Below are 12,500 nucleotides of genomic sequence, written 5' to 3'. Positions count from 1 at the left end.
TGATCTCTTCATCCTGGCAAACTCATTTATCTCATAATGCATACAGCAGCTGCTGACTTGGCACTTTTTTTTTAAAACTCTGACGATAACTTTCTTCATGTATTTTTCTCATAGAGCTCTATATTATATAACTTGTTTAGCCAGTTATTCTCATACATAACTTTTTAACAATGTCATACAGCAGATCAAGCTAGTCACACAACTACTCTATTAAATGTCTTTATTATTATTATTATTATTTTATTCTGACAGACCTACATTTGTTCTCACTGTTTGTTTGTGTTAATGATGATTCAGCATTTATAGGCCTTCTGGAGAACAATTCACCCCAGATGTCACAACACCTGGTGGGACTTAAACATGTTGCACATTTCTGAAGCTCAGGTGATGTTAGGTTCATGTGTGACGCATGTGTTATGATGATCTTAAATGTATATGAGTCATGTGTCATACAGTTAAGACAACACCTTGACAACAGTATCTAAGCAGCAGCATCATAAATACCGAGTATGCCTCGGGCTAGTTAGGGAGATTGCAGAATATTTCACTCAGTGTAAGAGGTCTACCGATGTTAACATTTATGTTCAGTTTGAATAAAATATGATCCACAGTTTCAGACATACTCCACATTTGACCTCTTTTCCCCGATCCTGTAATTTATCATCTTGGTAAATGATGACGTACCTCTATTCATGGCAGCTGTCACCCAGTTTTTTCTTTCATCCGCCATGTAATTCCTCTTTTTTCCCTTTTATACGCAAGCAACATTATTGTTCGTGTAGTTTCACGTGTATAATTTATTTACATGTACTCGAATCAGAGCAAGTAGCGTTAAACTATGTGCTTAAATAGGCCTATAAACGCTAAAATTGGGACTATTTTGATTTGCGGATGAATGTTAAACCGTCGTGTCGCCAGGTATATATGATCAGGTCCCCCTGGCAACTGCAGTCAGAGGGAGGAAACCTACAGGGAAACATCACAACAAGTCAGAAAAACTGTAACGTAAGTACAATAATTTGTTAAAACATTGACCAGTATGTTTTTTCCTTCTTCTGCTATTTCACGAACTATGTAGAATGTATTCGCTGTCATCTTTTTTTCCCCTTTTAGCAGCTAATCGCTTAACAATGACTGAATGTCAACCTAGCTATCAACAGCAAACGTTTTTGATCTAATTAAATAATACACTGATATTTTACTTACGATACGATGAACGAGTTAGGTTTACTTAACTCATTTATTTTTGCTTCGAACATGAAAGTCATAGACATTTGCTGATAACTAGTAACAATGGTAACATTACACCGTTTCTAGCTGCATCGTCCATTAGCGGGTAACGTTAGCTAAACAAAACGAAGGCAAACAACAATAGCTTAGTTCAAAATGGCGGTGGTGCTCGAATCACCGGCTTCCTGCTAGTATGTTTATGTAAAAAACAAAGTAGCATTTAGCTACTTTTTGATCGCTTGTTGTAAGATAAAATGGGGATTGGAACAATGTCTGTTATAGACGTGAAACATCCATCTATAACGCTGTTTAACAATTTCTGTATCATTCTAATAGTAAGACATAATTCAGTAAGCCGACATAATTTAGATGTAACATAATGTATTTACTATGAGAGGCATTATTTTAGTGTACTGGTCAACACCCTTTGCTTTAGATGTTAAGCATTCAAGTTTATATTTGCTGTAGCATTCAATGTTAAGCAGTGTTTGTAATGTGAAATTATTATTATTACTTTTTTTTAGAGGTGCAAACATGCAGATCTTTGTCAAGACCCTCACTGGTAAGACCATCACCTTGGAGGTGGAGCCCAGTGATACCATTGAGAATGTGAAGGCCAAGATCCAGGACAAGGAAGGCATTCCTCCTGACCAGCAGAGGCTGATCTTTGCTGGCAAGCAGCTGGAAGACGGCCGCACCCTTTCTGACTACAACATCCAGAAGGAGTCCACCCTCCATCTTGTCCTGCGTCTGAGGGGTGGTATGCAGATCTTTGTCAAGACCCTCACCGGTAAGACCATCACCCTGGAGGTGGAGCCCAGCGACACCATTGAGAACGTGAAGGCCAAGATCCAGGACAAGGAAGGCATTCCCCCTGACCAGCAGAGGCTGATCTTTGCTGGCAAGCAGCTGGAAGATGGCCGCACCCTCTCTGACTACAACATCCAGAAGGAGTCCACCCTCCATCTTGTCCTGCGTCTGAGGGGTGGCCAATAATTGTTTCCAGGTTTTAATGATTTACACGACCACTTCAGTGAATAAAAGATTGGATTGAATCATATAGTGTGTTTTGTCTACTATGTGAGCATTATAGGAGTTCAAATACTGCCATGTTAAGATGCTGTATTGAAGTGATAAATTAAAAAAAAAAAAAAAAACAAAAAAAAAAATGCAGTGAAAACAGCTTTTCTAAGAGATTGTTATTAAATTCACTAGTTTAAGTTAAGCAAACATAATTAAATATCTATTTAACATATCTTTTTTAGCTTCCCATGCTGACTTCATGTTAGTTCTTTCACAACTAACAACTGAATATTCCACAATAAACAAAATACAGCTATGCTATGAGCTGAGCATCAAACCTGGATTGACCAAGATTAGGTGCTCCTCCATTTTCAATTTGTAACCTCAATGATTCTGTTACTTAACTAATATAAATTAAACTAGGTTCCCTCTCAAATCTATATAATGGACTGATAGAAACATCCCTCCAACAGTGGATTTCAGTTATTTGGAAAAGGGTTTTTATATGAATTTCTCCTGGAAAGCACAGTGTCAATATTAATCAGAACAGAGTTCCTTCAGCAACAGCAAACAAGGTTAATAGTTATGTTGATCCTCTCAAGTTTGATTTCTGTAAGTTAAATAGGGACTGAGCTCTGCTGCTCTGAATACACCTCTCACACGGAGAGGCAAGTAACACATGAAACCACTAGAGGTCACTAGCGTCGCACCAGTCCTTAGATCCCTAAATTACCACTGCTCCCAGTCCAACACTGTACTAATCTGTGGTTTAAAGTCAGTTCCTGTCCAACAGGGCCTCTTTAAAAGTGACGGTGATTAAATTGATGATTTGAACATGACATGGATTTGTTATTGTTTCTGATGACATTTCTCCAGAACTCTGGCTCTATGTTTGAGGAGAAAGAATAAAACTGCTCCTGTGGTTGAATGACAAACTTTGCATTCAACCCTGCAAAAAGATGTGATGCCATTTCTGAAGGTTAAGTAAAAAGAGACAGCTGCCTAACATGGCCATGGAAAGTGATTACTCGTCTGGATGATCAGCTCAGTTTAATGCAGAAATAAATAGTTTCAGCATATAAGGCAAAAGAGAGAGAGTGTTTGCTGAAGGAGGGGGTGAGAGAAGATGAGATAATCACAACACTGCAAAAGACTAGAATGAAAAGGACGTTATGATCTGAAATGACGACGTAAAAATACACTGAGCAAAAGCGTACGTAGTATTATTATTTAAATACGTGCACATTAATGAAGATGTGACGAGTGAAACATGTACAGACTGTATGATCTGCATGTCTTTGACATCACATTCAGTGTACAGATCTTGAAGCATCCTAGGCTCCTGTATTTTTAACAAAATGGATAAATAAATTCAGGATGATAACTTCAGTGTCTAGACTGGAAATTTGTAACTGTGGGGGAAAAAAGCCTGTTGCTCCTCAAACTTAGCTACAACAAGCACACGCCACTGAACTACCAGCTGGCAGTGCATTGTGGGTAATGTAGGCGCTGTGTTTTGATATTAAAAAATGCAACAAAAACTATATTAGTGGGTGCCACATCAATTTTGTTCCCTTTTTATAAACATATCCATAGTTTGTCCGATCATTTTTGTAGGTATAAGGAGTAGACTAAATGTAAATAGTCTAAATGTACAGGTAAAAATAATAATAAAAATAGCAGTAAAAATGAATTTAAGCAAACATATCATATTGAGACGTTTATTTTAAAGTCCCGTGTTGTGGAGGGTCGGAGCTGGGGGTCACAGCCCCTCTCTCACGGGGTTTGCCTGTCGCCTGCCCCGCTGTATATATGAGCTGGGAGCCGGGGAGCCGCTCTCTCACTCGGGACACCGTGCGGGAGGAGGAATGGCAGGCTGGGGAGGCTTCTTCTTTTCTCTCCTCAATTACAAGACAGAGAAATATGTCATCGCCGAAAACAGGAGAATCGGGATTTTATTTCGACTGTACCAGCTGGCGGTGCTCGGATACATAATCGGGTGAGACGGACCGCGCGGTCCCCGTGTCAGACATGGGCTGAAGTAACCTTTTCTAAAGTGATCCACCAAGTTAAAAATAGTTTCTACTCTGTTGGTGTTAAAGTGACGCTGCCACACGGTTTGTCTGTTTTTTAAAAAGTGTGTGGGGAATTGATGAATGTCTCCGGCTGCTGTAGGAAAAGCAGGTTACCTTACATGGCTAGGATGAAACCTTGAAGTGAAGGTTAACAACAAAGTCTGACACTTGTTTGTGAAAGTCGGGATGAACTGTAAGATGACAGATTGAGTCCAGTCCGCACCACGAGGAGAGCTGCTCCTCGGTTTTATTACCGCTTTTTGGGATTGGTGGTGTTTTCATGCATTTTCCCCATCACTGCTCATGTCACCTCAGATGCGCGTTCACGTGCAGCATGAGTTCCAGTGGACGCACTAAAATATTCTGTGATGTAATCCGAGGCGTATTGCTGCATTAGCACTGCTGCTTTCATCTGCCACATGCTGGGGGGGGGGGGGGGGGGGGGGCATTTAATGGCAGTTTTTGCCGTTTATCACAGGCAGACCACACCCATGCTGACATGAGATAACTAATAAGTTTCTACGACTGTGCCAGGTGGGTGTTTGTGGTGAAGAAAGGGTACCAGGAGAGAGAAGAGGCCATCCAGACCTCGGTCATCACCAAGCTTAAAGGTGTCACACTGGCCAACAGCTCTGAGACAGGGCTGTACCTGTGGAGTGCTGAGGATTATGTCATACCACCAAATGTGAGCACATCTATCTATCTATCTATCTATTCTATTTTAACTTTAATTTAAAAAGTTACTCAACAACCCTGATGTCCTGTCAGGACAGATTACCAGGCCACTGAGTGTCCACTTGTCTCAGCATCTGTCTGACCACATTTACCCACATTGAACTTATTGGGTCATGTAATTTGTTTAACCTTTTGCTTCTCGTTTTTACTGTCTGGACCTAATCGTATTTCGTAGGGTGAGCAGGTGTTCTTCGTGGTAACTAATTACATAGAGACCCCGAATCAGCGGCTGGGATTCTGTGCTGAGGTCAGTACACAGAAAACAAGGATTGTCGTCGGCACACGTCCACACATTTGCATCTTCATGTCCGCCGTCTTTCATTCTCACCTCGCAGAGTTTCAAAGTGCCAAATGGACGGTGTCAAAGTGACGACGACTGTATCGAGGGGGAGACTGTAATATCCGGCCATGGTGAGGACCCCTCCTGGCACTGCAGCCATCTGACAAACCTGAGTAGTTTTAAACTGAGTGACAGGTTTACATGTTTACAAAATGCTACAATCCTCAGGTTTGTGAGTTTGAGAGGGATAATCTCAAACTTACTAGTAATGCCTATCATTGATGATCTAATCCATATTCCTACATAATACTGCAATTTTGGTACCTGAGCCAAGAATCTTTGCTCTCTCTCCATCAGGAATCAAGACCGGCTTGTGTTACAATAGTACTGGGACCTGTGAGATTCAGGCCTGGTGTCCTGTTGAATACAGCAAAACACCCACGTGAGAATCCGTCCTCTTGTACCGGAACCCTTTGGAAATTTGCCATTTTGTTCTACTACATTCACACTCACTCTGATCCCTCTTAGGGCCCAAGATATTTCACAGGTTCTATTTATTACTAATACAGCCTGTCAGCTCTATTTGTTGTTTTCTCACACAGCTGCCTGTCTCTTTCATTTCCAGAGAGGCCTTACTGAGCAATGCAGAAAACTTCACCATCTACATCAAGAATTTCATCAGGTTTCCAAAGTTTGAATTCTCCAAGTAAGTGGTGCTAATTGCTGATGAGCCTGTGGTTTCAAGCCATCATGATATAGATCGCTGAGCATATACGTGTTCCAGTGGCTCCTTTAAATAGCTTTAGGGTGCAGAGACCCTTCTATTTATACCAGCCTGTGCGTTGCATTCAGTGAGACAGTGAAACAGTCATCTGAGACGTCCTTGACAGCGGCCCTTGCCCAGGACAGGTGTCAGATCAGTTTGGGTGCTGCCCTCTTTGCTGTTGTCTGTTCAAGTCCTGTAGGAAAGCAGAGACATGCCACAAGTTGCTGCTAATTTATCAGTCAGGATCTTATTCTATTTAGATTCATCTCTCATGTGTTTCCTCTCAGATCTAATGCTACTTAAGCTTAATGAGGAATAACAGGTAACTGAAATCCCTCTTAATGGGTGCTACTTGACATGGCACTCACAGTTGATATGTGTTGGGGGACAGTATGAGGGCTTTAATGGTTTCTAATATAGAGATTGAAGGCTCAATATGAGTGTAGAGAATTTTGTGGCTGGTATAGTTTGTTTCTACCTCCCGAGCACTCAGCTGTTTCTCTTTTATCAATGAACATTTAGTTTTTTAGCCTTTTGGTGGATGTTCAATGTGAAAGTTTGACTTGTTTCCACTTTTTCTCAAATTTGCTGCGTGTTCTTCATGTCTTAGGTCTAACGTCCTTGAAACTTCTGATAGAAACTACCTGAAGAGTTGCTCCTATGACAAAGAGCACCATCCTTACTGCCCCATCTTCCGCATTGGAGATCTGATCAGCTGGACTGGACACGATTTCCAAGACATGGCTGTTAAGGTACAAAGTGTAATAATGCGCCAATTAAGATGCTGTGTGGGAGTGATAATGGAGATTTCACTTCCTGGCTTCCTCACAGTCATTTGATTATAAGCCATGATAGACATTTAGTAATTAAAGAAGCCCATTTGGCTGCTCATGATTGCAACAGTAATTGTAGAGGGCCACACTTATGGTCCTCGTTGAACATAACAATCAGCTATTAATATAAGTCATACCTATTATTTGACAGTGAGTGTGGCATCTTGGAAAAATCTGAAAACAAAAGCCTGGGCTAATTTCACGTCATGACTATAATTGTACATTTCTTGAGGAGACTGTGGAAGTAATGAAAATCTGTTGCAGCAACTGTAAGAGGTTCTACAGCTACACCTACATCTCAGCTCTAGATTCAGCTGTGGACATACTGATCAATGTGTATTAACAGAGCTGTTAAAATGTAGTTCACTTCTGAGGTTTAGAGACATTCCAAACTAGCTATTGAAAACACATTTTCATTTAATCTGAGTGCTATAGTGTGCATATATGAATTTATGAGTATATACATTATGGGGGTTGGTATGAGTATTACATACATTATGTTTAAATATTTACATTTATTAATTTCGGCTTTGTTTTTGTCCATCAGGGCGGGTCTGTTGGTATTCTTATTGAGTGGAACTGTGACCTGGATAAGGATTCTTCACGTTGTAATCCACAGTACAGCTTCACCCGGTTAGACATGAACATGAACAACTCCATTACATCAGGATACAACTTCAGGTGCATCTTTAAGAAGAACTCAATCCGCCAGCTGACCTCTCCCACTGTGTCCTCTGTGTCTAACATGTTTTATTTCCATCTTTTACGCTTTAAATCCACTAATATGTGGCCTACAGATATGCCAGGTATTACAAGGATCAGGATGGTGAAACGTATCGCACTTTGTATAAAGTGTTTGGAATTCGCTTTGATATAATGATCAATGGCCAGGTACAGCAGTGATATGAGCACATATAAGTACATCATTCTGGTAACAGACTTGTTGTAAATATCTTTTATTGTTTTGCAGGCTGGGAAATTTAATATTATTCCCACAATAATAGCCATTGGTTCGGGTGTTGCTCTGCTGGGTGCAGTAAGTAATTTACTAAAGTATTATGTTGATGTCTAAGTGTATAAATGTGTAGTGAGTTTGAAAAATATAATATTACTGTTCTCCTAGAGGGTATTAGATGACTACCAGTAAAGAAAAATAGTGATTTTCTGCATCATATTGATTTTTCTTTTCTTTCAGGGAGCCTTTGCATGTGATATGATACTACTGTACATGATGAACACAAGCTCCTTTTATAGAGAGAGGAAATTTGAAATCATCAATTTTAAGTATGACTTGCTTTATATCTACACTATAACATTGTGGTGTTTTAAATGAAACATGTTCCAAACCTTGATTGCTACATTTATTTGCTCCTCTCTCTAATGCTGCGTCTAATAGAAAAGACCGGACCAAACACAAGGATGTGAAGGCAGGACACCGGGAAAGAAAGTCAAGGAAAGCTGCTTCAGAGAAACAGGCCGGAAACTCTGTCATAAAGCCAGAGGAAGCTGAACCCGCCGAGGCCTCCTCTCCCACCGCAGGCCAGCAGTCTGATCGAGGTCCCACCATTCCACGCAACACAGGACAGAGATACTCTGCTATTCTTTCTCCCCAAAGTGCAGAGTCAAAGCATCATATCACTTTCTCTTCACAAAATTAAGTTTGCGGTCAAGGCAGTACAAATCACCTGCAGTGCTCATGTTTTGTCATGTTGCAGGGGGTGCCTATGGGCACACCTGCTGGCACGCCACTAACTTAAGAGGCCTGTCTTGAAGATATGTTGGTCGAGAGAAATGTTAATATTCTGTGCTGTGCAAGTGGGCCCAGACACAGACGTAGATATACACAAGGTTGGTATTGAGTGGCTAAGTCAGGAACCAAAAGTGAGCTGTGGAACATAAACAGGTACATAAATAATGATATCTATATACCGTGACCTACAATTATACATTAACATACAAACATGGATGTAAACAGAAGGAAAATACTAAACTGAAATTGGCATTTCATATGGACACATCATGTACCTACGTATTTAAACATACTGGTAAACTGCTGCTGTGTTTCTTGCTGCATGTCTAGTTGACTGCGCCAATTGTGACTTTGATGTCTGCCGTGCAATGCTGCAGCACAGTTGTATTCACAGTTCACTTAAACCTGTGGAATGCAGTGTGTAATGTGCTACGAGCATACTGTGAGTAGACAACTGGTTCAGTGCTGACACTGCTGATGTGCAGATTGACTGTTAATGGATGGTGAAGTGCAAACACTCCTTTTCCTGTTTATTGTTCCTGTTTCTATTTATTCAGTGTTTTTTTTTGCTGTTGGAAACAAATAAATTTGCCTCATGTTGACTCTAAGTCAGCAACTGACCCAACCTGATGGACAAATTGAATAACAAACAGCTTTTACAAGTATTTATTTAAATCAGTTATGACATTAGTTTTATTCCGACCATATTATTGTACATGAGATGTAATGTCACACTTCATTAGGATGTAAACTGTCCATGTTACATTACAACTAACATTATAATAACTGTGACACCTGCTCTGGATTGGATTATACAGGGCACAGAGACTAGAGTTAGAGGTTAAATAAGTTCACAGTCACAGGTGGGATAAAAAGTTATTTTAGTTTTAATTTAGTTTATTCCATGTAAATGGTTATTATTAACACATCCTCCAATATATCAACAGTAGATTATTGAAAAATCAAGTCTTTCACTAATAGCCTATCTACAACCAGCAGGGCAAACAGCATTATTGGTTTGTGTGACATTAGACAGAAATAATGAATAGTTATTTGTGGTGTATCAATTTAATAAACGTGCACCATTCCGTAGAGGAAAGTCCAGAAGAGGACGTAAGTAAAAAGACCTCCAACAAGGCCTCCAGTGAAGAGCGGCCTCCGTGACTTAAAGCATTTGTTCCATCGCCGTCCGGCCTTGAGTATGAGCAGCAGAGAGAGAAGAAAACGAGGATAGGAAATAAAAAATGAAGCCATACAGTCCCGTCAGACCCAGGATGCCAGCTGTTGCTCCAGAAAGAGCAGACACAGAAGTGCGGCAGTAGTCCAGCACGGCGGCGTTGCCCCTCACAGCCACTTCACTGATGAACTGTGGTCCCTCTCGCTTAGCTACAACTGCTGCCATCTTGGCTCTGGCTTTCACAGGAAAGTGTTGGTCTAACAAGAGAGATTCATACAGGTTTACAATAAAAACATTAGATATTGTAAGCAAATACGGGTTTAAAGCAGTGTACTTGACTTATGTACTTTCATTTTAAACAACTGTCCTCCCCACTACATATACAAATCAAACACGGCACTGGTACCCGTACATTTATTTCACAGCTGTAAAGAACATTCATTCTACAGCTCAAGACTTTAAATCCAAAGCCTATAACACAATGTGATGAGTTAAAGTTATACTTGACATTAAAATTAACTCAAATTTAAGCTGCTTATACATTACTGTGTCACTACTAACACTAATATTACAACAACCTATCATGACACTGACAGGGGCCAGTGGTGTCGAGTAGTGCCAACTTATAATATATATATTAGATCATATATGAGACATTTTGGTTACAATGTTAAAGTATTTTCCTTTCACAACATTTTGACTGCAGAGTTAATACGTTTCATAATGTGGTTAAATCACGTGATGTAACATTAGTAATTATTTAAAAGATGAGAACACTTGGTAATGTATACAGGGGTTGTACATGTCTTTATGTCTAAAGTTACCTAAAATGTGACACAGACATTAACATATAGCTTCTGTCAGCATTGTTCCACATTAGCTTAGCTAGTTACTGACCGCAACGAAGCAACCTACCATTAATGTTAGCTAACTCATACATTTAAAGCCTTAACGCGGTGAAAAAGTCAACCGCATGAAAGGCATATAAAATGGAGAACAACTCGAGTAAAATACATTTCTAGCTGTTCGTAGCTCAACTGTACATTAACCTGCTTTATTTTTATCCTTTAGTCATTATTGGCACTAATTTGCCAGCTAGCACCGTTAGCTCCGACGATAAGTGAGGAGAGGTTCTCACCGGAGATAAACGCGGGGATTTGTCGGCTTCTCCCGGTGTGATTACAAGGACATAATGTGCAAGAGCTCTCTTCTAAACTTGGATATTTAACGGAGTTCAAGAAATATCAGCTGATGCGGCACAAGGACAGCACATTCATTCTAGTTTGGATGACACTCCTGAACCAAGCTCGGCCATTATCCTCCGCAATGCATTGTGGGTACAGCACACGGTAATCATCAAACAGGAAACGACGGCGTGGTGCGTTCTAGGCACATTAAAGAGTTGAAAATTTAAACTTTACGAAAACCAAATGGATAATATAGCTCTAATAAAGTAAATATAATTGCCGTTATTGTCATTTAATGCAATAAATACGTTTTTGTTTTATAAATACGCCAAATATCTGTGTTTTTCATTGTTTTGATTCAAATGATGTTTTTAAATGGTTTTATAAGCTAGAGTAAAAACATATCCATAGCCCATAACTTTGCCCTTAATTGTGTGAGTTACATGTTGCTAGATTTCGACATACTGTCGAAATGCACGAGTAAGCATGAGTAAGAGTGTTTGGCTGGGCAACATCGTTTTAAAAAAGTCCGCTTTCCTCCGTGTACTTCAACGCAACAATGTGACTTTGCCGTGGCGGTGAGCAGCTGAGCACGGCACCGTGGTACCACCAGCCATGTCCTCCTTTATCCTGGGTTTAGACGTGGGCACCACTTCGGTAAAAGTCGTTTTATTAGAAACTGCTTCCAGAGCTGTGGCTGCGAGTCACGCGTTGCCTGCTGCGTCTGATATAATCGACAACAGCGGGATAAAGGTGAGTTCATCGATGCACCAAACAACTTTACCCTGCAGCTGCTTAATATGAACAGGTCTGTGTGTGTGTGTGTGTGTGTGTGTGTGTGTGTGTGTGTGTGTGTGTGTGTGTGTCTCCTCTGCCCCTCAGGCGAAAGAGCAAGATACTGGCCGGATCATAGACACACTGAACCGGTGCATTAACCTGCTGCCCAGAGACAAACTGCAGCATGTTGTGAGGATCGGGCTGTCTGGACAGATGCACGGGGTTTTATTCTGGAAAGCAAAGAGTAGTAAGTAAGATCAGTAGTAGTAGTAGTAAGATTATTACCTGCACACAGACCACAGTGCAGCAGGGAGGCAGCACATCTTCACAACAAGTGGATTTCATGGGATAGGAAATGTGCTAAATGAGTCATTTACTGTATTGATTCTTAGTGTTGGCAGAAGTGTACAGACTCAATACTTGGTACAAGAACTACTCCACTACAAGTAGAAGAACCATCAAATTCGTTTAACACTATTGAACTTGATGCTGTTGTTAACATGAATGTAAAAGTCTAGCTCAAATTTGTTCCATGTTTGCCTCATGAAAAAGGTTTGTGCAGACATCTAAAACATTCAGACCTTGTTAAGACATGTTAATAGTTGGTTATAGTCTGTATTACTGTAACAATCTACATCTGCAAAGAAATTAGCAACTAAAGGTAAAA

General features: G+C 40.3%; 3 protein-coding genes across 5 annotated transcripts in view; 2 read left to right on the top strand and 1 right to left on the bottom strand.

Moving 5' to 3' along the window:
* The window catches only part of LOC113169211 (polyubiquitin-C), a 5,596-nt gene extending 3,306 nt beyond the window's left edge, over positions 1 to 2,290 (top strand). The window contains exons 1-2 of one of the 3 annotated variants that reach the window (XM_026370429.1): positions 855 to 1,005; positions 1,755 to 2,290. In XM_026370429.1, the coding sequence (XP_026226214.1) occupies positions 1,765 to 2,226 (462 nt within the window). In that variant the 5' untranslated portion in view covers positions 855 to 1,005; positions 1,755 to 1,764 and the 3' untranslated portion in view covers positions 2,227 to 2,290. Of the gene's footprint in view, positions 1 to 854; positions 1,006 to 1,754 lie in introns of those variants that run through there. The other 2 variants (XM_026370430.1, XM_033326321.1) reach the window with 2 other exon arrangements.
* A 1,796-nt stretch (positions 2,291 to 4,086) lies between these two features.
* Positions 4,087 to 9,309, top strand: LOC113169209 (P2X purinoceptor 5-like). Its single transcript, XM_026370427.1, has 12 exons — positions 4,087 to 4,252; positions 4,863 to 5,013; positions 5,239 to 5,310; positions 5,399 to 5,474; positions 5,701 to 5,785; positions 5,969 to 6,049; positions 6,720 to 6,861; positions 7,490 to 7,623; positions 7,740 to 7,833; positions 7,913 to 7,978; positions 8,138 to 8,226; positions 8,339 to 9,309. The coding sequence occupies exons 1-12, from the start codon at positions 4,122 to 4,124 to the stop codon at positions 8,598 to 8,600; spliced, it is 1,383 nt and encodes a 460-aa protein (XP_026226212.1). The 5' UTR covers positions 4,087 to 4,121; the 3' UTR covers positions 8,601 to 9,309.
* Positions 9,310 to 9,342: 33 nt separating this feature from the next.
* LOC113169214 (ER membrane protein complex subunit 6-like) lies at positions 9,343 to 11,191 on the bottom strand. The gene is given in 3 exon segments (XM_026370433.1): positions 9,343 to 9,916; positions 9,918 to 10,126; positions 11,008 to 11,191. Coding segments are annotated over 2 exon segments (333 nt in total). The 5' UTR covers positions 10,095 to 10,126; positions 11,008 to 11,191; the 3' UTR covers positions 9,343 to 9,760.
* Positions 11,192 to 12,500: the final 1,309 nt, after the last annotated feature.

This window comes from Anabas testudineus, chromosome 14 (genome assembly GCF_900324465.2).
Source record: "Anabas testudineus chromosome 14, fAnaTes1.2, whole genome shotgun sequence".
NCBI classification, from domain to species: domain Eukaryota; kingdom Metazoa; phylum Chordata; class Actinopteri; order Anabantiformes; family Anabantidae; genus Anabas; species Anabas testudineus.
The sequence above is the reverse complement of the archived record's forward strand: the minus strand, read 5'-3'. Positions and strand labels throughout refer to the sequence as shown.

Bases quoted from the DNA above. Each gene is read 5' to 3' on its own strand.
- LOC113169209 (XM_026370427.1), top strand. From the start codon at position 4,122: ATGGCAGGCTGGGGAGGCTTCTTCTTTTCTCTCCTCAATTACAAGACA. The intron at 5,311-5,398 runs GTCAGTACACAG...CTCACCTCGCAG, and splicing joins GGCTGGGATTCTGTGCTGAG to AGTTTCAAAGTGCCAAATGG. The intron at 7,834-7,912 runs GTACAGCAGTGA...ATTGTTTTGCAG, and splicing joins ATATAATGATCAATGGCCAG to GCTGGGAAATTTAATATTAT.